The 25,520-nt window shown below is 41.0% G+C and overlaps 3 protein-coding genes across 16 annotated transcripts in view; all 3 read right to left on the bottom strand.

The window, feature by feature from the left end:
* Nucleotides 1–908, bottom strand: part of LOC102299858 (endonuclease V) — a 77,832-nt gene extending 76,924 nt beyond the window's left edge. For 4 of the 8 annotated variants that reach the window (XR_315583.2, XM_042219561.1, XM_005919191.3 and 1 more), the window contains exon 1: nucleotides 503–681. Coding sequence is in view for 7 of the 8 variants with exons in the window: in XM_042219561.1 (XP_042075495.1) it covers nucleotides 503–546 (44 nt within the window). In the remaining variant the exon portion in view is untranslated. Of the gene's footprint in view, nucleotides 1–502 lie in introns of all 8 variants that reach the window. The other 4 variants (XM_042219564.1, XM_005919192.2, XM_042219563.1 and 1 more) reach the window with 4 other exon arrangements.
* A 298-nt stretch (nucleotides 909–1,206) lies between these two features.
* On the bottom strand, nucleotides 1,207–3,666 carry anapc11 (APC11 anaphase promoting complex subunit 11 homolog (yeast)). 3 transcript variants are annotated; one of them, XM_042219560.1, is made up of 3 exons: nucleotides 3,485–3,666; nucleotides 3,244–3,361; nucleotides 1,207–2,167 (listed from the first exon to the last, which is right to left on the bottom strand). In XM_042219560.1, exons 2-3 carry the CDS (start codon nucleotides 3,350–3,352, stop codon nucleotides 2,022–2,024), a joined length of 255 nt encoding a protein of 84 aa, XP_042075494.1. In that variant the 5' UTR covers nucleotides 3,353–3,361; nucleotides 3,485–3,666; the 3' UTR covers nucleotides 1,207–2,021. The 3 variants fall into 3 exon arrangements, with proteins under 3 accessions (XP_042075494.1, XP_005919251.1, XP_005919250.1); XM_005919189.3 differs by having other exon boundaries at nucleotides 3,470–3,665; XM_005919188.2 differs by having other exon boundaries at nucleotides 1,210–2,167; nucleotides 3,474–3,657.
* Nucleotides 3,667–5,429: 1,763 nt separating this feature from the next.
* si:dkey-237i9.1 (SEC14-like protein 1) overlaps nucleotides 5,430–25,520 on the bottom strand; it is a 36,027-nt gene continuing 15,936 nt past the window's right edge. For 2 of the 5 annotated variants that reach the window (XM_042219557.1, XM_042219556.1), the window contains exons 3-17: nucleotides 23,115–23,264; nucleotides 22,331–22,462; nucleotides 20,381–20,509; nucleotides 19,685–19,949; nucleotides 19,081–19,190; nucleotides 18,652–18,841; nucleotides 17,920–18,008; nucleotides 17,381–17,451; nucleotides 15,473–15,644; nucleotides 14,262–14,408; nucleotides 14,024–14,158; nucleotides 12,532–12,783; nucleotides 12,256–12,434; nucleotides 11,831–11,857; nucleotides 5,430–9,959 (exon numbers count right to left, since the gene is read on the bottom strand). In XM_042219557.1, coding sequence (XP_042075491.1) covers nucleotides 9,854–9,959; nucleotides 11,831–11,857; nucleotides 12,256–12,434; nucleotides 12,532–12,783; nucleotides 14,024–14,158; nucleotides 14,262–14,408; nucleotides 15,473–15,644; nucleotides 17,381–17,451; nucleotides 17,920–18,008; nucleotides 18,652–18,841; nucleotides 19,081–19,190; nucleotides 19,685–19,949; nucleotides 20,381–20,509; nucleotides 22,331–22,462; nucleotides 23,115–23,264 — 2,154 coding nt within the window. In that variant the 3' untranslated portion in view covers nucleotides 5,430–9,853. The remainder of the gene's footprint in view (nucleotides 9,960–11,830; nucleotides 11,858–12,255; nucleotides 12,435–12,531; nucleotides 12,784–14,023; nucleotides 14,159–14,261; nucleotides 14,409–15,472; nucleotides 15,645–17,380; nucleotides 17,452–17,919; nucleotides 18,009–18,651; nucleotides 18,842–19,080; nucleotides 19,191–19,684; nucleotides 19,950–20,380; nucleotides 20,510–22,330; nucleotides 22,463–23,114; nucleotides 23,265–25,520) is intronic. The other 3 variants (XM_005919183.3, XM_042219558.1, XM_005919186.2) reach the window with 3 other exon arrangements.

Below are 25,520 nucleotides of genomic sequence, written 5' to 3'. Positions count from 1 at the left end.
ATCGGTATCGGACATAAAAAAGTGGTATCGTGCCATCTCTAGAACAAACACTGAGTTCTTAAAGATACAGAGACACAGAGAGAAAAGAAGAATATAAACAGGAAATAAATACAATCATGATGAAATTAAATAATGGTAATGAAAATACTGAAAATATATATTTTTAAAGAATAGAGACCTCTGGTATTTTAAGATATCGTCACTCTTGAAGCTGAATTTTTATCATTTTAGGATCCCAAAATATGGATGAGGTCGTTATAACTTGCGTTAAACGATTATAAGTAAAGCCTAATATGATTACACTCTACGGCACTGGTGCTGTTTTGGTATTTCACCATCCACTGAAGCTGAATTCTTCTGGATGGGACACTTTGGAAAACTTTGAAGATAAAGAATCAGCAGCGTTTGGAGCAAAACGAGTCTAATGGACTTAACTGCAGAATAAAAACTGGGTCGTATTTAAGGTGTGCTGTGAGTAGCTGAGACAGAACAGCACTCTGACCTTTCCCACTGCTGGAGCAGATCTTCTGCGGGAGAAGCGGACATCTGTCAGCCTGCTAATGAAGACACGACCAGCTGTGAAATTACTGTTTTTAAGAAAAGAAAACACCAACTGACAGCAGCAGGGAGAAGGCTGTTTACTTCCGTACTGCTGACGCGACTTTGAGGGCGGGGTCACTGGGACTATGCCGGTAAATGCTGCCACCTAGTGGTTTAAACTGTTAACTACATCAGGTTTCTGCTCACACCGCATGCAGCAGGATGTGTTAAGGTCCGAAATATGGCTCCTCATGTGGCAGTTCAGAGGTTCCCTGTTCGGCTGTCTTCCTGTACCTTCTCCACATACTTGAGACAGCAGGTTTGCAGTTGGACTCGCAATAGCTTCTGTTTCCTAACTGAACAGATTAATATCCCTGAAGTTAAAAGTGATTTTGCCTCAGACGCCGTGCAGGATGGTCATGGACTGAGGTTATTACAGTTAACTGCAATTAAAATAGAAACTAAAACCAGCTGAAACTAAAAATTATGACTACATGACATGTTCACGTCCTCCACAAAATGTGGTATTTGAAAAATTTCTCTAGTTACTACGTGAAACTAAACTTAAAAAAAATTTACAAGACAAAAGCTAAAATATAAAACTAAATTACTTTAGCCAGGTGAGAATATGGAGCAAATCTAGAATGACTGACTGTAATTTTTCAGTACAAACATTTTATTAATCATTGATGAAAAAATATATGGGCTCTTAAATGAGGGGTGAAATAAAAAGCACTGGAAGGAACAGTCAGTACAAATCATTACATAGTGATCATGTTGGACCTTTGTTCTTGATAAAACAACTGGATCCAGATGGGAGTCATCTCTCACCGCAGCACAGCAGGGGTCACTGAATAGTTTGATGAGGATGAAAATGATGTGAATCACCTGCTACGGCCTTCATTGTCCCCAGATCTAAGCTCATCTACAGGAAACATGTCTCCAACCCCAGTGTGTCAGTAAATAAGAGGATATGTTCTGGAAGAATGGTCTATATGGCTCCATTAGATGTGCAGAATTAGAAAATAATTGTTAGAGAGCACTGAAGTTATTTAAGACCTTACTTAAACAATTTATGTTAGTTTGTGGAGACATTCAAGAGTTAAGGGATAAACTGAATAGAAGATATTTAAGTAGCATTGTTTTGATAACCTTGTAAATTTTTTGTCCATTTTTATCCAGACAGGTTCTGAAATATGAAAAGCTACACAAACAAACAAACAAGAAATAATACATCAGTGTGGAGCTGCCATGAAATCAAAGTCATAAACTTCACAATCCAAGGAAATAATCAGCCAGACCTCCAAGACAGACTCAATACAACGCATTTTTTTTCTTATTTAATTTAATCACAAATCCACTACAGTAAAACCTATTCAGCGTGTGTTCTGCATTAGTAGAAGTACCAACACAGATTTATTTACAGTCTACATAAAAGTCTGCGAGCCTTTCGTCTCTGTGGCAGCGACGCCTCCACAGGTTCACTCCTTGAACTTCCACTCCTGCCGGCACATGGGGCACTGCTGCTGGACCTGCTGTGAGTTCAGCCACTTCAGGATGCAGTGCATGTGGAAACAGTGGGAGCACTGACCCCAGACCAGCGGGCAGTCATCCCCAGGCACTTTGCCTGCAAAACAAACAAACAAACAAACAACAACAAAAACACACATTAGAGAGACTGGGCAGGATTTTGCATTCAGTTGCTGATTAGCAGATATCCTCTTGTAATACTAAAAGAGGATACAAGTGTTTCCCCACACAGACCACTTAAGTATATTTAAGAACTCATTTCATCCATTTGTGTGAGCAGTGCCATCCCCGATCAATTTAGGCATTTGCTCTTATTTTGAAAGTTCAGTTGCTGTTAATCAGCTACCTGTGACCTTTCCCGTGTTGCCTTTTCTCCAGTGAGTGGCTCACAGGCCTAGCTGCTGTTGTGGCGGTCTTCAATATCAACCTAAAGAACCTACGGGCAATACTACAAGATACTGCAGCTGGAGTTGATCTCCAAGATGGGTCACTGGAGCGGCCATCAATCCATTTTCCACCACCGTCTCCTGACTGAAGTGCTCATCCTGTCTGTAAGGCTGAGCCCAGACAACACAAGAAGCTAATTTCTCCCACAGATATCCAAAATCTATTTCTTTCAGTCGCCTCTCAGCGACACCTTTTCCTTCATGCTACCGTGTCAACAGCGTCTGTGCTGTTAACAACCAGGAAGGTTCCTCTGCTCTTTAGTCCAGAGGATGTGGTGACCATGTTTTCCAAAAAACAATTTCAATTCATCTGACCTATGAACAGGTTTTCTACTTCCCCTCAGTTCATTTTGAATGAGCCCAGAGGAGATGTTGATCATCATCATCATTGTTGATCATGTTCACATACAGTTTGCTCTTTCGATATTCTGAGGCATTGCAATTTTATCTTGAGGAACATTTTTCTAAAATTGTTCCACAGCTTGTAGAAGCGTTTTTTTGTAGAGTGGTGATTTTTTGCCCGTCTCTGCCATCGTTCTCACTACTTAGTTTGTATAAACAGGAGGGCCAGGATAAATTTGGCATATTGTCGGTCGGATAATACATAAAGCGTTATATGTATTAGAAGCAAACCCACCAAAGAACAATCTTGTTTTGTTTTGTTATGTTTGCATCTTTAATGCAGCCACTCGTTACTTAGTGCTATGTTATTAGCTCTGATACTCACAGTCAGGACAGCAGCCGTTAAAGGCCATCCTGCAGATCCCACAGTTGTCATCGTTGGCCACCCAGAGCCAGGAGGCAACCCCGTTCCACTGTTTGATTTTCACCTTCATCCTGCGGATCTGACAGGAGCACAAACGCATCACACCGGAGCCGCTAATGCTAGCACGATGGCTAATGTTGACACACGATCTCTGAATATTAATGTTCAGCAACACGTTCTTACTTACTTACATTAACACGTCTCCTTCAGGTATCTCACACTCGTTAGGTTAGCAAAAAACAAATCATTTAGCGCTGGTTTGATCGACGTCTATAACATAAAAGTGATGTTTTAGCAACCCGGGCAAAAATCGTTTCTTCTTCTTCTGCTGAAAGACCGCCAGGCTGTATCCTGGGATGGGACATGCTGCCCTCTACAGTCAGTTTGGGGGAAAACCTCAAAATAAAAGAGCACCAAAGATCTGTTTTTGAAGAGAACAATCCTCACATCACCAGGTAAGTAACACAAAGGAGCTCCTGCCAGATCTGAAAAGGTGATGGTGTCATTCTAATGTTTACAACTGCTTTTTTTTTTTGACAAACATACTTATTTTAATGAACCTTTATTCTATCATTGAACATTTGAGGCAATCTGATATTTTCTATAATATAAGAAATAATAATTATTTTTTAAGGGGCTAAACAGAATTGAAATTGAAAGATTTGCAGGATGAACACTTGTACAACAATAAATCTGTAATGTGCACATAAAAGCAGCACATTTGGAAATTAATAAATAAATCCTTATTGTTAATGTTTAAAACAACTAGTTTCCGCGGCAACATCAAAACAGACAAGAGCATTAATATGAAAATATAAAGATACAAACAGTGAGGTAATATATGCAAAATAATAGTGGATGATGATTATAATATGCAGTGCAAAAAATGAAGAATGAGAGGGACAGGGGTTAATGCACTTGTAGTTCTCGGGGTAGGGGCTTATTGCAGTAGAATAGGAGAAGAAGAGGGGGGATGTATTTGACTGCCTGTTTGAAGAAGCTGTTTTGTAATTTGTAATCTGTGAGTTCTGCTTCTGATTGAGCTCTATTTCCAGAGGACTGTGGCATCGCTTCAGGTGATGTAGATGATGAATCCATTAAACTTACAGGTGGCTCTTTTTTTTTTTGGCACTCATCCTGTGTAAATCTCACCGAGCGATAGCGTCACACGTCTGGAACCACCCATGCAGATCTTTTCTGTTTGTGATGAACCACACCATGCAGCACTAGATGACGAGGCCCGCTATTGTTGACTGAGAGAAGCTGGTCAACAGGTGATGAGAGACGATCTTTAACTTCCTAAGGATGTAAAGCCTTTCCCCACCCGATGGGAGATATGTGTGGTGTGGGTGAGATTGACCAGGATGTGCACACCAAGGAACTTAAAGCTCTCCACTTCCTCCACCTGTAAACCTGAAGCAGAGTGCTCAGTATGCTTCAGTTTCCTAAAGGCTACATTGCTTCTCTGCTTTTTACTGGGTTTAAGTCCAGATTATTGTGACAACATCACACAGTCAGAGGTTGAACTCGTCACCTGCTATCGTGCCATTATTAGCAAATGTGACAGTGGTGTTGGTATGATGTATGTGTAGTCATGGGCTAAGAGCAAGTTGAGGACAAATATGCGAACACACATGAAAACCTTGACACGTCTCCATTTAGTTTTGTTTTCTTTAAAAGCAATTGTAATGCTAGACGTCCACTAGATGCAGTTGGTCTGCAATCCAATGTGCTGAGGTGATGCTCACACTTACAGCACTGGGAGCACATCTGGTCTTCCTTCTCCAGGACATTTTTGTGTGCTACACTTTCTATCCCTTCATCTTGTCAAAATCTTATGTATCCGTTTCTATTTTTTCTAACATTATTTTTACATTAAAGGAAACAAGCACCACGTGATGACGTTAATTTTCCATTTTACAGAATCTGAGATGATGAACTGTCAGTGATGAAATGCAGGTCACTCAGTGCAGAGAACCTTTGATCATTAGTGGAGCTGGAGATGCAGCATGAGGCCCGTATTTGTAAATTCACAGATTAACCATGTCACTAACAGATGACTGCAAGGAATGGAAAAGCAATTTTTAGTTCTAGGCAATGAAAACATTTTGATACAGAACGTAAAAAAGCGTGACAGGAGTCTGCAGTTTCTTATAATTCAAGTTTAATGCTGAAAAATGTAAAGCCACCATTTTCTCATTAATCCAAACATCCTTTTTTTACACAATATCTCACGCAAAGGTAAAGAGAAGATATGCAAAGATGAACACGGAGCAGAGAGACTGACGAATGTGATGAACAGTCACGACAGACAGTTATAGCCCTCATTTTTCAGTGAGATGTTGGTGAGAGGCGCTCACCCTCCAACAGCTAAAGTCAGAGAAGCAGGTTAAACTTCTGGTGTTCAAGAGAATTAACTGAAATGGAAATGAAAACCCATCCCATCTGAGCACACTTATTTATGCCTACAGCTTCAATTTAAAAAAAGAAAAAGGTCCACTCTGCTTTCTAAGATCTACACACAAAACTGGAGTGTGAACGTGTGAGAGTAGTAAAAGGAATATAAAGCAGTAGTCAGGTTTGAACTGTTGCCTCATCAGTCAAACCTGTGAAGAGATGAAGATCAAATCGCCTGAAGGAATAACCAGGTGAAGTCAAGTGTGCCGAGAGAAGAGTGGAGAAACACATTTTACAGGCATCTTCCTCCCCCCACTGTAATTAACATTCACCCCTTTACCCCATCACACACCCGTGGCCCTCATCACGAAGAGGGCCACTCAGTAAAACAATTCATGTTATTGCAGTTAATGACATGTAGATACCACAAGTTAACCAGTAACTATTTTTAAAAAAAGCAGTTTTGTGTATCAAAAACAGGCAAGGTCCTTTTTTTTTTTTCCTCTTCTTCATAGGAGGGAAAACGAATATGAACACAGATGCCACAGGTGTCTTGCTCACGAGCGCTGAGCATTTCCTGTCATCCAATCCTATAAATAATGCCAAATTTTTGTGCTTCTTTTTGATGTTTCACTGAAAGAAATGCTAAAACTTTCCACAGACGAGAACTTGTTTTACCGTTACGAATGTCTTTAATTTGGTATACTAAAAAGTAGTCCCAAGCTAACACTGTCATATACCAGCTAAAGAAAAGGAGATTCATATTTTATTTATCATTAAATATTTGATCTGATATTCGGTCCGAGAGCTCCAACATGCTCTAGAAAGACTCTAGAAACCCATGTGACCTATACCTGAACTGTAGCTACAGAAACCTACAGAGCTGCTTTAGGTGGGACTTGTTTTGTTTAAAGAGTCCCACAGAATAAAGACAGACTGCAGGAGTGAGAGAAAGACCAACACTGGCTCATCTGCAGCTCTCTTTTCAAGTCAGACTTTGACGGGACAGTAGACACGTTAAAGTGATGGAGTAATCCTGTTGCTTTTTACAGCAGAGTGCCACAGAGAAGCAGCTGCCGGACTGTAACGTTATTTTAAGCATTATTAACAGTTTCAGCACATGTATCATAAACACAGTTTTAACGTTTGTAACAACCCAAACTGCTCGAAAATCTGTGGAAAAATTCAGCGAGGTACAACGATCCGTGATCGTGTGCAGATGTGTGCTCCCCCCGAGCAACGTGGTGCTGCGTGGAGTCATTACAGTGAGGAGCAACAACCAGTGTGGCATCTGTGTGTATATATCTATGAGGAAAAACCCCCCCGCTTTTATTTTTTGCCGTTGTTGTCAGCTGCACTGTGTAACCATGGCAACAGCACCCAATGACTCTTGGCAAAGTTGAACATTTCTGCCCTCGACGGGGAGTCTGAGCTGTGCGAAGTCATCAATGCTCATCAACCAAATAGAACACGTTTAAAAAAGAAAATGAAATGTTCATTTGACTCACGATCGCTTGTCTGTTACAGTGGTGACTAAGTGATGCTTACAAAGGCTAAAATGGTATTATTTATTGACACATGGCTCTTAAAATGGCTATATCTTAAATCTTAAATAAGAGATCCGTAAACCCAATCACCGCGTGAGCATGCGGTAGGCCGCCATGCCACTTCACCCATCAAGTGTCTCCAAAACACAAACAAACCAACACTAGCACTTGTACAGTATCAATGTGGTCTACTGGCGCGCCGTCAAATGATAAATCACGAAAAGAAACATTCACCCCTAAAGCACTCTGAAATCTACATCACTCTGGAAACGTAACGATGGCAGTTCCGCCCAATTCACCACAACCATCCAAATTCAGGCATTTCATTGGCTGGCGCTTGCTAACCAATCAGTAGCACATTCACCAATCAGTGACAAGGCATTTCCTTGACTGCTTCATTTAACTTGAGTTCCTCAAATGTGCAGACGCTCGACAGAAAGCAAACGAACTGCGGCCGTTCCACGTTAAGATTATTTTTATACATATATTTTCAAAGCATGAGGTAGGGATGCACCGATGAATCAGCCAAGTATCAGCTGATATGATGGCGTTACTGACTTTTGCGCTGGCTAAATGTTCAAAAACTGTTCCATGAAGAGCTAAAACACATGCATTTTTTTTTTAAATAAAGTTTTTTTTTCTTTTTCTTTCACCTGGAACAAAAAAACAATATAAAGACTAAAAAAAACAATGTCAGTATCAGTGCTGGATTACGGCCTAGTATTTCACAGTCAGTGCATCCCTTACTACGAGGACAGAGCACGTGTCGAGGAGAAAATCTGGCAAATTATTTTTGTTTCACTCCTGACAAAAAGTCTGTAGACGAGAAACGGTGGTGCCACAGAATTCAGGCGTTTACCGACTCGAGTTTGCCCGTCTGTGCGCCTGTACGCGAGAAAAAGTTCATCTGCAATCTGCACCAGTGATGACGTTGGCCCAGCGGTGCAAAGCAGACTTAAAAAGAAAAAGACAACATTTCACCGCACAAGACGAGGTAAAGACATTGTTTTTGAAATACCCGAACCAAAGTCAAAGGACAAACATGATGTACTTTTTGACGCGACTTTAAAATGTCCTTTCAAACCCTGAAAACACACCGAGATAACAGGGCGGCGTGTGCATGCTGGTTAGGACTGTAGCCAGAGCGCAAACATTTCTTAAGCAAAGTACGGCCTCTGTGTTGTATAACCAAAGACAAAAAGGTAGCACTCACACAAGACCTCAGGAATAAGTCACCTTTACCAATCATGTCAAACATGAGTCAAGTTTAGTCACATGACAGGAATGACTCAGAAAACGTGGGATCTGTCAACTTACGCCTGAAGTATTGTGAGTGCTGCCTTTTTATCTTTGGTTATTCAGCACTGGGCCTACATCGCTTTGATAGTTGAAGTCTTTGACTCTCATAATACTCATTTCTGAATGTCCTTTATCAACTTTTTTATTCCATCCTTTCAAACTTTAAATTCATGTCAAACCTCTGAAAGTATTACTGAAACAGGAAATGACATCACTGTAACATCAGGTACTTTGGTTCTGCCAATTCAAAAACAAAAATGCATCAAATGTCCCGTTTTCAGAAATGTTACTGGTATAAGGTTTGTCATCCTGTTTTCTGAAATGTAGCATTTTTACTTTTGTTACTGCGTTTTGCACCTTGGGGCCACCGTAAATGATTCTCCTCATACATTTTCACGTTAAATAGAAATATTTCACACAGTAGAAAGTCAAACTTGTGTTATTGCTTCTAGTGGATTTACTTTGCTAAGCGTCAGATCTGGGTCAAATATTCAAAAGATGTGATGCAACCTGTACAGCAATGCAATGAGTGTCAGAAAGCTCAACTCAGCCACAGGAGCACGCCGGGAAGATTTTACCTGGCAATTACCGAAGTCACTGACACCTGTACTGTTGTGATACAGACAGCTGATCTTATTTGACCCAGATCTATTAGATGTTCACCCCACCCACATTTGACCTATATACAGCTCCCCAGAGACAATAAACCCTCCGGTAACAATATGGCAAACACTGTCAACTTCTTTCATGTCAAACGTTCTCGTGTGCGTTTGTGCCCGAGTGGCGTTCGTATGTAACAGCTCATCCAGTCTTTATCAGCAGACGCACATGAATGAGGTATGCGTCGCCTCGGTACTGTGTATGTGTAAATGCATATATGTAACAGCGCCTCCAGTGTCGTCATCCTGTTCCGTAGCTCCTAGGATGAGAATATTGCTTTCTGTCAGCTTCTGGTGCCCGAAAGGCGCCACTCTTACCTCCTGGCCTTTATCCGCTCCATCGTGCACAAAACATTCTGCTGATGGTCTTATTCAAACTGCTGCCCAGTTGAAATGCCAGGCATGGAAAATATATGACCCTTTGTGCAAAAATCAGCCCTTTAAATTGTACATTTAGTTTCTTTTTGCCTCAGAATTTCTTTTAATTCTTTGTCTTCCGTTTGTGCAAGCATGCATCAGTTCCACAGAGACTGGCTGTGCAATAGGAACAGAGTCCAAAGATGATGGTTTAAGGGTATGGGGATAGGAAAAGTTGGCGTCCGTGTTGACGGTATGGGCAGTGGAGGGGGGACGTGGGTTTTGGGAATTGAAGTCCTCTGACACCAGTTTCTACCTGGAGATCATGGAGCTGGACTGGGATTGGTTGGAGTTGGTGGTGGCGGCGCTAAGCTGAGAGAAGCCGCTGTGGCTCGACTCCAAGCTGGTCATCGATCCCCTGAGAGAAGAAACAAACATGCGGTGAACATGTGAATGCACACAAAACTCACACTTCAGCTAATTTCATGTGTACACGACACCTGTGCAGCCTTAAGACTGCTTGGCACTAACTGAACGCACTATGCGTGCATGACCCGTGCTCATGATGCAGAACCATGCGGTCAGAGCAAACCTAAAGGAGGGAGAATCACTCTGGACCCTACAACATACAGGCCCTGCCACAGGCCACAACAACTCAGGGAACGGTTTTACACCAGCCACTGTTTTTAATTTTATAATGAATAAAAACAACAACAAAACAAAAAAAACCAAACAGCCAAAGGTCAGGGCATTTCGTTAAAGGCAGGAGCCACTTAAAGGGGATCCATTGTTCTTTTATCATTTCCTGTCATATCTGTGTTAAAAAAGTTTTGGGGGTGGATGTTCATGTTAAATATGGCAACATTTTCCAATAAGAGAGGTCCATATAACAATCCCTGGAAGCTCGAGACACTGTAATGTTAGCAGTCATCTCAGGCACAGAAGCCACACCCACGTGCTGTTCAAACTGTCTGTTTACAAAAGGCACCAATCAGAACAAAGCTGCTTGAAAGTGGGAGGAGCAGCAAGGCCCAGTATAAGGTAAACAAAACTAAACTGTATCCTACAAGCTACTCTAGCAAAATCTAAAAATAAAATATGCAGCTGGAAATGAGCGAAACCGGCCACTTCAATGAGGCTTCCTGTGGCAAAGCATGAGGCACCATTTTTCTTTTATTACTTTTGAATGAATAAAAGAAACTTTAGGTATTAATTCCCATGTAGTAGGTAGACTGGTTTTGGATTTATATGGATGCAATATAAAATTACTATGTGCATTGACAAAATCAATGTCTTGGTTTAATATGTGCCTGAATACATTCAAAAGGTTTGCTTGTATGAAGCCAAATTAAAATAATTTACAAAATATGACACGTGGCACTTTTAACCTCATCCATTTTGTATGAAGTTATTAAATCCTCCATAAAAATGGTTATGGATGATTATGACCCGCGGTACCTCAACTTGCATAAATGTTATTCATTTTTGATTCCTTTTAACTGTTAACCGTAATAACCCATCCTAAGTAATTGGAACAGACCTAGATAAGTCTGAGGGACTCACCAGAGAATTAAATATGAATAAAAAGAGCAGCTTTAACGAGGATGACTTTAGTTCACAGGAACCCTTTAACTCCCAACTCTACAATATAAGGAGCCATAAAAAGGTAGAGACTTACTGTTATGGCATGTATTATACATTACAGACATGGGAAGAAATATTGCCCTAAATTCTACATTTACTTCACTCAAGAAGGCATTTCACATACTCAGAAGTGTAAATATCAACCTTTATCAAAACATCTTGTTAAAAACTACTAGTATGAGTTAGATGATCACGCCAAGTCTGTTTCTGAAGCTAAAATAAACTGAAGCAGCATGTGCACTGAAAGCAAAGTGAGACTGAGCTGGTAGTGCAATGTGATGAGTGAAGAAAAGCAAATACAAGTCAGAAAATGACAGTGTGTATGTGCGTGTCAGTTGGGCGGCTGTTTGCTGAAGTTAACCAAATCAAGTAATCCTGAGAGTTTTAGTTATGCAAGCGGGGTGATTAATGCCAGCAGGTTGCACCGGATTCTTTCCTCAGTGTGAAGAAAGCAACAGCATCCTGTTAGCCAACGCTAACAAAAGTCATAAGCAAGAACAGATGCAAATTAGCATCTCTTTGCAGCATCAGAAGCAAGACTGCCATGGAGGGAGGGAAGGAGAAGGGCACTCAGATTAGCAGCCAAAAGCAGCGATGATGATGAGCTAGTGCTAAAGAAAAAGGGGCAAACACCGAGCCACTTACAAACTCTGCACATCACAGCAAGCCGTTCTTCACAGGAAGAAGACAGAGCAGGAGGAGGGGGTTGTGAGCGATAGAACAGGAGTGGATCGGAAAGAAAAAGCTTGATTAAAGTCGTCTTCAAGCAAGGGAACAGTATCCTCATCTCAAAACTGTGGGTCTGGAAAACTCATTATACTCCAAAGGCATTTCAGTCATCTTAGCAACATTACAGATTTCATTCATTCAAGTACCAAATGTCATACGTGGCACTATGTGGAGGATTGTAGAGAGGGAAAACTGAAAGAAGACAGGAGTGAAAATGAGCAGTAATAAATGGATGATGTCTAAAATAAAAACCTTATCAAAACAGCAAAAATATGAATACATGACATATTTACACATCACAGACGCATATAAATGTCTCCATCGTTCACCCACACACTAACCTGAAGTCCTCAGAGCCCAACACCTCAGTGTAGTACATGACTTTACACTTGTGTGAGGAGACCTGGAGGGTGGCCAGCACGTCATCCACTCTGGGCAGGTTGGTGGCTGAGCAGGCCGCCATGTTGTGGAACTTCCACTGGAGGATGTAGAAACCCGGCCACCTCGTTATGTGGGAACCCTGAGGAAGGTTTCAAAGTGCAAACAAGCAAAAATGAGGATCTGTAGAAGTAACAATGATCCAAGAAGACATCAAAAGTTCACGATCATAAACCAACCTGCACACTCTCGCCCTCCTTGCAGGTGAGCGGAGACTCGACCATGCTGTAATCCTGACCCAGCGTCCAGGACTTGTCAATGAGCTGCACGTTGTTGCCTCCTGGGGAGGTGATGCCGTGGGCTCCCAGGGTATCTTTGCGTGGTACTTGCGGAGCTCGCTTTGAGTGGTAGATGTTGAAAACAATGTCGCCTTTGCACACATCGAAATCCCAGGTAATAACCGAGGAGGCATCGATGATCTCGATCACAATCTGATGGGGGTGGAAGATATTAAGCAGGTTTACATAAAGTGCATGGGCTGTATAAGATGATGTTTTTGGCATTAAAAGTGAATCGACTGATTGCAAAAAGAAGTACGGCTGTGAAGACGTGTGGGAAAATAACTCTTTACCTGTCACTTTTGATGATCTAGGCCAGAGGTGTCCAACCCCAGGACACCACACTTATGACAATAATAATAATAATAATAATAATAATAATAATAATAATAATAATAATAATAATAATAATAATAATAATAACTCCAGGGCTCAAGTGCTGGTGCCCTGCAGGTTTTAGATGTGTCCTTGACCCAACACAACTGATTTAAATGGCTAAATTACCTCCTCAACATCTTAAAGCTCTACAGAAGGCTGGTAATGAACTAATCATTTGATTCCGGTGTGTTGACCCAATGTGATATCTAAAACCTGGAGGACACCGGCCCTTGAGGCCTGGAGTTGGACACCCTGGTATAAGCACTAGTTTTGATGCTGTTAGCATCCATTAATCTCTGTGCACATATGTAAAATATGTATGTACTCAAATATGTGGGAAAACGGTATCACTTCAAGAGGGGAAAGAGAAGTATCTAAAACATATGAATGCAGTTTTTAGGCCCGGTGACTGCTGAGATTAAGATCAAACTTGCTACTAGGAGGAAACTGGCTTGTAGTCTAAAAGCAACTTGAAACATCAAGCTTAGAAAAATACTACATCCTCTTGAGAACAGAGAAAACAAAAAACAGTTTGTGTGTCCACTACAGAGGACATACATGAATAGTCTGGGTCTCAAAAGGCTATAAATGCCAAATCCTTTCCATATACAAGCTTCAGGTAAACAGCAAACTAGAGAACTCAGTTACCAAAAGCAGTGAAATAAAATGGTTCATTTGCGTGACGGTCTGAGACCATTAAGATAAAAAGCAAAGCCCTTTCCAGATGGGTGATTATGTTTGACGGTGTCCCTTTGGTATAAATCATGCAACACGAGGTTACGCCACATCACTGCAGGCAGATTATATTTCAAAGTCACGCTACATGTGTTCCTCGTCTGAATTCAGAATCTACCTAAGATGCGTTTAACAAGTTACAACCACTAGGTGGCAGAAAGTTTCACAACACCTCCATCAGAGGCACTGTGCAGTTCTCCGTTGTCCTGACCTACTATTCATATCAGAGCGACACAGGCCTTCCATCGTTTTCTTTTACTTTCCGTGCATTCAGCCTCACCTCATGCGGAGCTCCTTTGAAGATGCTGGCGCTTTGATAGATCATCTCAGTCCACAGACGGATGTCCTCGTTCTCGACCTCCTCGGCTGTGCGGTACATGGACTTGGGAACCAGGCCACCCTCCGGTACCTCACACTGCAAAGAAAAAGCACACATGTACACTGGGTCAGTAAAGGAAATCTCGACGTGGGTGGTGTCATGTTTTAGGATCAATTTTTACTCTGAGTTTAAATCTTACAGTGACTCTCACCATGCACTCTCCTCCCAAGAAATCCGGAATGATTTCCTTGTCTATGTAGTCCACGAGACCTCCAGCACCCTGATAGTCATTGCCTGCGTAGATCAAGAACTTCTTGCGGGTGTTTTCATCAATAAATGGGCTCACCTGAGGGAGAAGGCAGATATTAAATGCATGACCTGCCTGCAGTAACATGAGGAAATACTGGTGCAGCATATGAAACTTGTGTTTGATAACAATCCACATTCCTTTCCCACCCTAAACCTTATAAATGCTAAAACAAGGAAGTTGTTTAACCAGTTTCTTGGTTAATTAAAGCAATAATGTAATAATGCAATAATATGCAACAATTCTACCTTTAAATAACCAGCCAAACCCAGGTTTAAAATACATGACTTAATTAAGTCAGGAAGGTAAACACTATAAAACAAACTGAAGTCTTTTGTGACGTGCTTTTTTGCATGAGCAGTCAATAGGCAGCAGAGCTAGGTGACCAGGTGTCCTATTTTATGTGTGACTGCACAGCATTTTTAGCCCTCGTCCCTCATTCTACATATTGAGTCAGTGCTCTACATTTAAAAAGTAAAACCATTTTAAAAGTCAACACTGCAGGACAAAGCTTGGCTCTTTTCCAAAGACTGTAAAGAAAGCAGGAAAGTTATCATCATGCATCAAGTACAGGCTAACCTGTAACCTATCTTCTGCCGCCTAAGCTATGTGTAACAGGGAAAACTGAATCCTGCCAATTCAAATCCACAAACTAGACATGTATTGTCACAATATGATGGAAAACCAATTAAAAAGAAATACAGGTCAAACAGCTAGAAGGTGATTCTTAGAGGTGGCTCTTCATTTTTGCCAGAGTAAAGCGATCCTTCACATGCCAAACCTGTAACCTACAAATTTCAGTCTATCTGCACAACTGTCTTGTCCACACTACCGGATGCAACCATACTCTGTTTGCTGGGATCCTGTCACCTTAAGTAGAACCCAGCAGAACTTCCGGGACTTGAAAGCTCTTATTTCCATTTGGGGCCAACGATGCTGCTGTTGCCACTGCTTAGCAAATACTACACATTTGTGAATACTGGCAACTTCTGCACGTGTCAAAATAAGGGTGTGAAACAGACTGAAAAGTCACTGTATGCATAATCCGGTGCTGTAACACGATGACCCCACAGGGTCTGAGTTAGTCTTATCCTGGGTCTCACCAGTGTCCAAAGGACTGGGAAGACTCTTGGAGCTCTTAATATAAGCAGCCGTCCTAGAGTCTCAGGGTAATTTGCCTCCACGACCTCGATGATCCTCAGCAGCGCCTTGACTCCTGGTCGCCATAGGTGACGCATGTTCAGCCCCTCCAGATCTACTAGACATGTCCAACAGCTAGAGAAGAGGACATGAGAGGATTAGGGATGTGTGTGTATAAGGACAGCCACAAACCCATAAATGGGCTACGGCCTCTTTTTGACCACTTAGCACTTGTCACTCTGAAGAGAAGCTTAAGTGGTGAAGGCAGTGCTTGCTAATTCTGGAACCCTCCAACCCTTGCCTATCTGTCCTGGCAGAGTGCTGTGACGTGACAGCCTCTCATAGTTCACATGCCTTCCTGTGCAGCTCTTATCCCAGGCACCTCCTCCTCCTCCTCCTCCTCCTCTTGCTGCTGCTTCAGAGAGCTGACAGATGACAGATACCATCTCTGTTCCCTCCCGCTCACTCTGTCAGTTGCCATCTGAATGAGTCCCCTGAAAGGCGAGCCTCATGTGCGCTTTCCATTTTGGGGGAGATAAATTCTGCTCTGGACTCACTGATAGTGTGTGTGTGTTTGTGTGTGTACCTGTGCCCAGTTCTGACTGCTGAACTGAATCTAAAACGGCTTGCATGTTTTTAAGCTGCTTTTAACCTGCATTTATGTTCACCTACAACCACATTCAAAGCCGTTTTACACAAGCACTGGACTATACCTACCACTGATGCTGATTATTTTTCTTTGTCAACACTGACACTGTGTTATTAGTTCATATTAACTGTCTAGATCACAGGCAGTATGGTAAATTCTGTCTTCATACTCTGAACCACTACGGAGGCTTCTTAAAAAACAAACAAAAAAAACCAACAAAAACATCTAAATTAATTTAGACTGGCATAATGCATAAAAACAGCAAAAAACAAACAAACAAACAAACCTGCAAGTTCTGAAACTCCAGAAGCTGGAAATAAAGTATGCTGAAATGGTTCCTTCATATGCAACAACTGATTAGCAAAAATTGCTATTACTCTTTTTTAAACAGGTATTAGATACATGAAAGTAAAAACAAAAGAAAAAAAAAAAATCAATCTTAACAACACAGAAATAGTACAAAAATAATAATTTTCAGAACTAAGAAAATCGAGGGTGATGACATGTAAATGTTACCTTTTAAAATGTTCTAATAAATTATTTTTCAGTAGTACATTACTTTTCTGATGCAGCAAAATAATTGAGACCAGTTTTTCTAAGGTCATTGTGAATAAGAGGCGCAGCCTCTGTCATTCTGTGATGTGAGACCAGGTACTGTGTTTAAAAGTAACCAGAGAGCAGAGATAACAGTTTTTGAAATGGAGCCTTTTAAGTCAACGTCACGTTGTTTGTTATGGAGGACTATCAAACTATTGTATGATGTAACATCAGGCGAGAAAAGTATCACTTGTGATGAAGCACAGCACAGTTTAACAAATATATGTTTTATATTTATATAAAACATCACAACAAACAAACAGACAAAACGGGAAATTGTACGACGGTGTTATGAGTAATAGAAGAAAGAGCAATTTGTTTCTGTATAGTACATATGTATTTATATCAGGTCTTTATCTTCAGTTTTCTTGAGTTGTTCCACAAGGAACAACTTGTGAATTGAGCTTCCAGTCAAAGCCCTGTTTGAATATGTGATGCATTTCAGTTTTACTCTTTTCTTGAACTAAACTCAAAGACAGTCTGCAGATTTAACGCAAGGCCCAGTGGAATATAACGTAGTATCACCTTTGAGAGGCAGAGATATATTGGTTTACATATATGGTGAATAATAGAGGTCCAAGATTTTTTCAACAATCTAACATATTGACAGGTTGTAAAGGTTTACCTGATTGGCCGACCAAACACCTTTGTGTTCTCCTCACAGCGTCTCAGACCCTCCTCATTGATAGAAAGCACCTGCAGTGACATGAATTGTACATTTGACACACTTGGCTCCCAGACTCCACTCCACAGTGACTGCAGCATTATAAATCAGCACCCTTTACACAGCCTGTGTTCTGTATATAGCCTGGTGTTAATTTACCTGTCAGGAAATGCCACCGGACATTCATTTCCTAACCTGTAATCCAAAACCGACCTGACCCAGCGCTTCCGCCCGTGTATTACAAACCCAGCGGCCTGCCTGGCCTGAATTGCCCACTTTTTCTCTCTCTTGCACCAACTGTGTGTAGAAATGCAACTAATAGAACAAAGCATCAGGTTGATAACAGGGGTAAATTAATGAGTGCGTTATCAAATTGTCCTGTGCAATTCAAAGAAGCAGGAGTTAACAAATATTGTGGCAGAAACCCTGTCTGACCTATAAACTCATCAACCTGCACTACAAACACAAACCTTAACTGCAGTACAGTGTGTTTTACATACATGTCTGAGCAAAGACTCCTCCCCGAGAGCGCGCACCAGTCCTTTGGTGTCCATCTGGCCAAGCCTCAGGATGTACAAAGGACGGCCGTCTGAAAAATTAAAAATTAAATAAATGTTTACATGGTATATCACATGATTTACATTTCACAAAGACTACAAGCTAAGTGGAAAGGTCAGCATTGCTGGCCATCTGCTCTTGTTACATAAGACAAGTTATTGTGTACACTGAGGAATGCTTTCATGCTTTGTCCCTGTTGATACAAGGCTAATACTTGTGGAAAATTGGAAATGAGAAGATTAAATAGGCTCTGGTGTGGCAACATAAAAGCTTTGTTTGACTTATACGTTCATTCTTTTCCCAAATAAGGAATCCAAGGAATCTACTCCAAAGAAGACTGTCACTGTGAGAGTGTGTGTACTATTTGGGTAACCAAGTAGCACCAACAAGCTAGATCATTTTTATTTTACACACTTGGCTGAGAGCTGCGGGTTGCTAAGAATGGTTGAGATCTGTTTACACTGTAAAGTCACATAAGAAAACATTATGTTGAAAAACTGCAAACACGACTGCATGATTGTGTAAGTGGAGTCTCCTCTACGGAACAGTGCAAGTTTAGCGCTGACATAACCTACACAAGTCATAAGATCATGTGTTTCCATACTGATGCACATGCAAGATTTCAGTATGCCTAATAAAATTATCTTTAGGTGCGGCTGTAAATACCAACCCACCTTTGTCGTGGTGGTGCCAGCCGCCGGTGTAGTAGTCCTGAAGAACCTGTGGAGAGCTCCAGGTTTCCAGCAGGTAGTCCACCTGGTGCTGCTTCCTCCAGGTCAGAGACTGGCACAAGATCTCCCGCGCTTTATCCATGTTGAAATCTCTGGCCCGCAAGAAACGAAGGATGTGCTCATCTTTAGGGATCTGAACAGAGTTGGAAATGGTTACACTTGCCACCATAAAACACATCACTGTTATTTAAAGACATAAAGCTAATTTGTGAATAGTTAATGTAAAACACAACATTATCAGTAGCCTAGCTAAAATAGAGTAGTAGTGCTAAATATTACTTTTAGCAATAACCAACTCAAATGTATCAAAATGTATCAATAATGTATCCAGTCATGTTTTGTTATTATTCCTTTTGAGAAACAGTGCAGTACCTTTCCCTTGTGTGTCTCCTGAAGCCACTTGCGCAGTCTGATCAGGCAACTCTCCTGCAGGGGTGTCAGGTCACCCAGGTAACGTTTGATATAGTCTGCATCCAGCTTGTCTGCAACATAAAAAACACAAAAAGTTAGATTGCTGGATAGTAAATTAATGTGTAATAAACTTACTGAAATATCACCCATAAATCACAAATTCTAATCAAAATCTTAGATTCTGTAAACAAGGCCTTGCCCTAGCTGTCAACAGATATGTAATTGGATGTCACGATTCACAATAAGAAATATGTTTTTTCAGAAATTACATCCATAACTGTAAACAACTTTTCAAGACGCTGAATTCCATTCTCACACCCATCCCATTCTTGAGCAACTACTTTTCCTCAGTTATTTAAATTATTCACCAAAGTTGTCTAACTGTTTTTTTTTTTTTTCAACGATGCTTGCAGATGACAAACTGTTGCGGCAGCAAATAAAATGTCCCTCCAAGTTTAGTTACACAATACGATTTCAATATTAGCCATTTTTTGCAGAATATAATTATATACACAATTCTAAAATAAGCTTCTAGGATTCATTTTCTGAATCTTCAGGTACAGACCTTCTGGTGTCCCCGGCAGAATCTCTGCAAGGCTGTCGTTCTGAAGCAAGTTGCTGTCCTGCTTTGCATCCTGTGAGGGTCCATCCCTGGCATCTGCAGACAGTGGGACTGAATCGGCAGGCACGATTCCAAGCTCAGGTTGGTTCGTTGAGAGGCTGGTGGGGCTGGAGAGAGGCAGGGAATGAGAGGAGGGACTCCAGCGGGGCACATGAGTGAGCCCCTCATCATCCAGCTCCTTTAGGTAGTATTCTATGATTTCTTTTCCCTGTTAGAAGGAAGGAAAACAAGTGTGAGAATACCGAAAAACATGATCTACATGTGTTTTTATTCAACCAAGAAAGGCCATGTAGCGTTTAGCATTTTCCAACTAAAGCGTCATTTTAAACTGAAGCATCAGCTAATGAAAACAGAAGGAAAAAATGAAAGGACTGTATTCTACATTGTTCATTAATGAAGGTGGATGACTCACTGGGTCCACAACAAAAGAGCCCTGTCCAGTCTAAAAGTTTACACAAGCTTATTTATGCAAGTACAGTGTGAGATGGACCGAGTCATGTTCCAGAAACATCTAACCTCGTAGGACAGAGAGAGATCTGAATAATTCATAACGCAGTCGTCGTGTTGTTTAATGTTACTGTGCATCGGTACATTCACACATAAATGACGGGATGAAACAATAAGCACACACAAACACACCTTTTTGATACTGCTGGCATACTGCTTCATGGCAATCTTTTCCACGGTGCTCTCAAAGCCAAAGAAGGACTTGATGTCCAGACTGGCGGTTTGCTCAAAACACGTCCAGTCTTCATTCTCCGGGTGGACCTGGACACACAAACACACTTTATATTAAAGCTGTAAACAACACAGAACCGCATAACCATGTTACTATGGTAACCATACACCCAGCTTCATTACATGATGACGCACAAAGAAAGCAATTTTCACACAGAGCACTGTGAGTGGGAGTCTGTGTGTCAGTCTGTCCATGTTAAAATTAGCCAGCATTTCACACATGAACAGTCATGAAGCTTGAAATACACACATTTCCCTCAGTGCTGTGTGAAGGTCATCTTGGGCAATAGCAAAAATCATTCTACAATCATGCTCGGCAGCTGGAATTTATTTCTTTTTGAAGTTATGGCTTTTTGAAGTTAGTGAGTGGGAGAGAAACTCAACATTAGTTTCTGTGGGTCAGGGACATAAAAACAAGCATAAGCATAAACAAACTCATCAAATTCAGTGACTTGAATAATTTCATATTTGTCTGCTAGACTTTTATGCACAACCCTTAAAGTGTTGTTTTCAGGCCAAACTGCAGTAGTAAGGACTGGCTGGCCAGTATATAGCCCTCTACACTGCATATATCTTAGATCTATCATGGTTCTAGAAGGATTTGTTACGATGACACTTATGACAAAAAACATTTTTAAATTTATTTTAACAAAAATGTCATTTTGATTCAAGCTACAATATCAGTAAATAAAGAGTCACATGCTTCTAAAGCCATAATGATGGTAACGTGTTCACCCTTGACTACCAAAATATTTCATCTTTAGCCCGGTCCATTAGCTCAGTCTAACAGCACTGTCCATCCTGGTTACTGTTATCACAGCATGTTAAAGTACACAGTATAAGCCTCTGTTTGGCCTTAGACCTAAAATTAGCACTCCAGTTGGTTAGAGGCTAACTCAATGTGCTTGACCTCATTAACTCAGCACACATGCATTCATAAATAAGCTCATCTGGAGTCACAGTTTCGCATAGTGCAGAAAGAAAGTAAAGAGATGCTGGTTTCATTTCAGTATTTTGTGAGTAACCAAGCAGAATGCAGACGACTAAATAATTCACAAGGAAAGATGGGCCGAGACAAACAGAAGCAGGCTCGGTGGTAGTCCAATCATGGATGCAGGGAAGAGATTAAAGGAGGCACAAACATCAACATGGCTGTGCTGGTGGCAGCTTGCCATTCAGCAGGTGAACAACAGCGTTACAGAACATGTCAGTGTTTGCTCATTTGTCTGTATGCACAAGTCAGCCTAAATAGCCAAACGGGTTGAGCGTGTCACACTGCCAGGATCTGGGTTTTAGTTTGCCTCTGTAAAACCTGCCCCAGGAATACACACTTTCATGTTACAGCCTGCTTTGTATAATTTATACACACTTCTCCCACCTTAAAATGAATATGTTACTTTAAACCAGGAAATGGTAATGTAAATTGGTTGCAATGTACCTTGGCTGTACAGGACCAACAAAATAAGTGGACACAAGGTTCTGGTACACGTGGATTAAAGAAACCTTGCAGTTATTTTTAGATCACTCTCTGGAAGCCCCATATTGATCACCTGTACAATCCTCAAACGTCTGTTTTCTGAACTAACTCAGTGTTTGTGGTAAGGATCAGTACTGGTCACGAATGACATTTTCTTGAGCATTTTTCCAGCAGTTTCAGTGAAAGGGTTGAGTTTCTATGCCAGAAGTTAGCATGCTAGGTGTAGAGCAAAACCAGGAGAGTGGATTCTACTTAAAGATAAAAACAGCAGCTGCACTGAAACAAGTGAGAAATGACTTTCATTAAAATGAGTGAGGGATTTTAACAGTTTGCTCTTTGCTTGAAATGTCTATTGCTGATAGTATGCTACATACCGAATAGCAGCATGTCTCGTGGACGACAACCCTGTTGGAGAAGGTCTCATTGTGGGACTCAATGTGCAGAGTCCTCTCCTTTCGGTTCAGTGTGTTTTTCTGGATGAAGTAGACATAGTCTACACCTGCAATCTGTAAACAATAGAAATTGTATTATAAATGCAACTGGCATGAAACACAGACACTGAAAATAAAAGATAAAACTACCTTTGCAAAAATTAACACTAATACATTCTAGTCAAAGGAGCTTGCAAAGAAAAGCGTCTGGACTTCTTTAAGTTGCTTGAAGACGTTTCACCTCTCATCCGAGAAGCTTCTTCAGTTCTAAGGTCAAATGGTGGAGAGTCCCAGATATAAACCTAGTGGGAGTTTCCCCCCACAGAGGGACAAAAGGACCCCCTGATGATCCTCTTTCACACCTTGGCTCAGGTGATTAGAGGATCATCAGGGGGTCCTTTTGTCCCTCTGTGGGGGGAAACTCCCACTAGGTTTATATCTGGGACTCTCCACCATTTGACCTTAGAACTGAAGAAGCTTCTCGGATGAGAGGTGAAACGTCTTCAAGCAACTTAAAGAAGTCCAGACGCTTTTCTTTGCAAGCTCCTTTGACTACGATGACCTGGATGACTGAGAACCTTCACAGACACTAATACATTCTGTAAAAGAAAACAATCATGGCGAGTACGGAAATGTATTGTTCTCAAAACAATATTAAAAGTCATTAGTAAAGCATTAAAGCTATATTTATGATACTCAATTGCTGGAAATCTAAAGTACAACAAACCCTTTTGAGAAGGCGTGGGGCATCCACATCCAGGGCACAGCGGCGCTCAATCTTCTGGGTGGAACCATCCTCACTGGTCTCCTCATTCACAACGTCACTCGCCACAAACATGGGGATGAGGTGACAAGTAGGGAAGCGGCGCTCATAAGCCTGAGAAAGAGAAGAGGAAATGCATAGCCTGTTAACACCAGAGCTTTTAAGCTGGAAACACATTTTTAGATTTCCAAGGATAATTCCAGTCTGCTGACTCGTTAATTTTCAGAAGGGTTTTTCCTCTGTTGTTCTCCAAACTGACATCTAGACATGATTAGTCAACAGAAGCCTGACTTAAATAGAAAACCTGAAGGGCTTATCTCTTGCCTACAGATTTGATATATTCATACGCCGACACGTTTAGAGATTAAGGTTCGTTAGTTGACAGTGCCTAACATCTATTATAGGGCTCATGGTATATCAAAATCTGTTGAATATTTTTTATCTTAACTAGAAATATTTGACTGGCTTATAAACAGCAGTTTGGAAAGAGAACAGCACTAATGCTTGTTTCAAATTAAACAACTGAGGCTCAGGAAAACTTCAGCAACAATGGCACCAGCCAGTTTACATGAACTCCATTAGAAAACACTTCACGTATTCTAAAAGGGAGGAGTTTAAATAGGTGGGATGGGTAGAGCAGAAGTGAGAGGCTAAATAAAGCTCCTTCAACTTTGTACACTTTCAAACTTCTTACTTGAGCTGAACCACAGTGGCATCAAAGCAAATGAAGCGCTTTTCAGTTGTTTTACAACAAAGGGTTGAACACACAATAGCAGTTTTTGTACTTGAACACAACACCGGCTCCATAATGCGTTTAGTCATAAATGCAAAACACAGGCAAATTCAGCTCTATTGCAGGGGCCGGCCAGCTGTTATACAACTGAGTCTGCTGGCACAAAGTGCAGGAACATTACTTCTTTTTCTATCGTCAACATTCATCCATCTTAGATATGATTACTGTGGTTGCGCAAGGAGCAAGTCCAAACAGACGACTGGAAAGGCAAGTCTAAAATAAAAACAGTGATCTTCCAGATAACTTGTGCTGGAGATAGTCCAAGTTTATCACAACATTGCACTAGCCTGAAACTCCCTTGTCACGTATCCTACTAACGTGATATTTCCTCTTTTGTACTGTCTGAAACTGGATCCTGAAATTTAATTCCCTAAAATATGAATGGGAGCATTTATCTATGACTCAAAGAGCGCGCGCGCGCACACACACACACACACACACACACACACACACACACACACACACACACTAAAAGGACACAAAGAAGGAAAGAAACAACCAAAAACAAAGGGAAAACAATGTCGGGAATGTGGTGGTGCAATCCTATCCACAGCATGTTTACCATTTCATAAAGACATGGCCCGTAGGTTTCAAAATATCCAAGCATAGAGTGAAATTCAAGTCTGGACAAACTTTACAAGATCAACTGGAAGATCAACTGCTGCTCACAAGACTTTTGAGGTTGGTGGAGTTGGATGTCAGCTGAATCTCTGACAAAAGGAGCTTTATTTTGTGGAGCAAAGGACAACCAGTAACCCTGAGGTCCTTTGAAAACCATAGAACAGCAAATTGGTGTGAAATAGGCTTTAAATTCAAGCTCACGTTTAACATTCTTAAAACATTGAGCCATTTGCTTTCGAAATTCACTATTAAAATATTTGTCTTTTCTATATTTAAAAATATAAAAAATACAAAAGAGGAAGTTTTGAATGTTTAGTATGCCGAGTAACAGCAGTTTTGTGTTGGAGGAGGCGGTCAGTGGGGTTCAGGAGCTCCTGGCATTCCCGTGAGGAGCTGCCCACCGTGCACTGACTGCATGAATGCTGAGCTCTGTTTTTCAGCCCCAATGCTCTGGAACACTGGGGGTTTGGTTTTTGTCCTGCCGTCAGCACAACATCACTGACTGTAAATGTCAATTTCATCCCTTTAAAAAAGAAAAAGAAAAGAAAAAAAACAAAGAAAAAAAAAATCATACGTCAACAAAGTCAACCACAAATGTCACGTCTTCACAAACAGCACTAGGTTTCATTCCAACGACAGGCTTAGATCCTGTATGGTTCAGATCATTCAGCAAACCATGAAGAGGAATACGTTTTCTTCAGAGCCTTCACTTCATGCGGAAACAAACCAGCTTTTAACTGCTTTGTGTTCCCAAAATAGCCAGGCTGTTGTACTATTAAAAACAGGAAACAGAAGGGTCGTGATTCTAGGTTATTCCTGAAAACATTTTTTCTTTTTTCCTTCTGGGTAAGTCGCGGCTTTTCAAACCTTGTCTTAACTCAAGGCTCACTGAGGGACATTCAGGCCTGGATTTATCTGTGAAAAAATACAGTAGTTTTTAAATCAGACACCGTCCT

The sequence above is a fragment of the Haplochromis burtoni genome, unplaced genomic scaffold (genome assembly GCF_018398535.1).
Source record: "Haplochromis burtoni strain Fernald_Lab_line unplaced genomic scaffold, NCSU_Asbu1 Contig_35, whole genome shotgun sequence".
NCBI lineage: Eukaryota > Metazoa > Chordata > Actinopteri > Cichliformes > Cichlidae > Haplochromis > Haplochromis burtoni.
The sequence above is the reverse complement of the archived record's forward strand: the minus strand, read 5'-3'. Positions and strand labels throughout refer to the sequence as shown.

Excerpts from the sequence above, each read along its gene's own strand:
- anapc11 (XM_042219560.1), bottom strand. The coding sequence starts at position 3,352 with ATGAAGGTGAAAATCAAACAGTGGAACGGGGTTGCCTCCTGGCTCTGG. Across the intron at positions 2,168-3,243 it reads TAACGGCTGCTGTCCTGACT|GCAAAGTGCCTGGGGATGAC; the intron begins GTGAGTATCAGA and ends TTTGTTTTGCAG.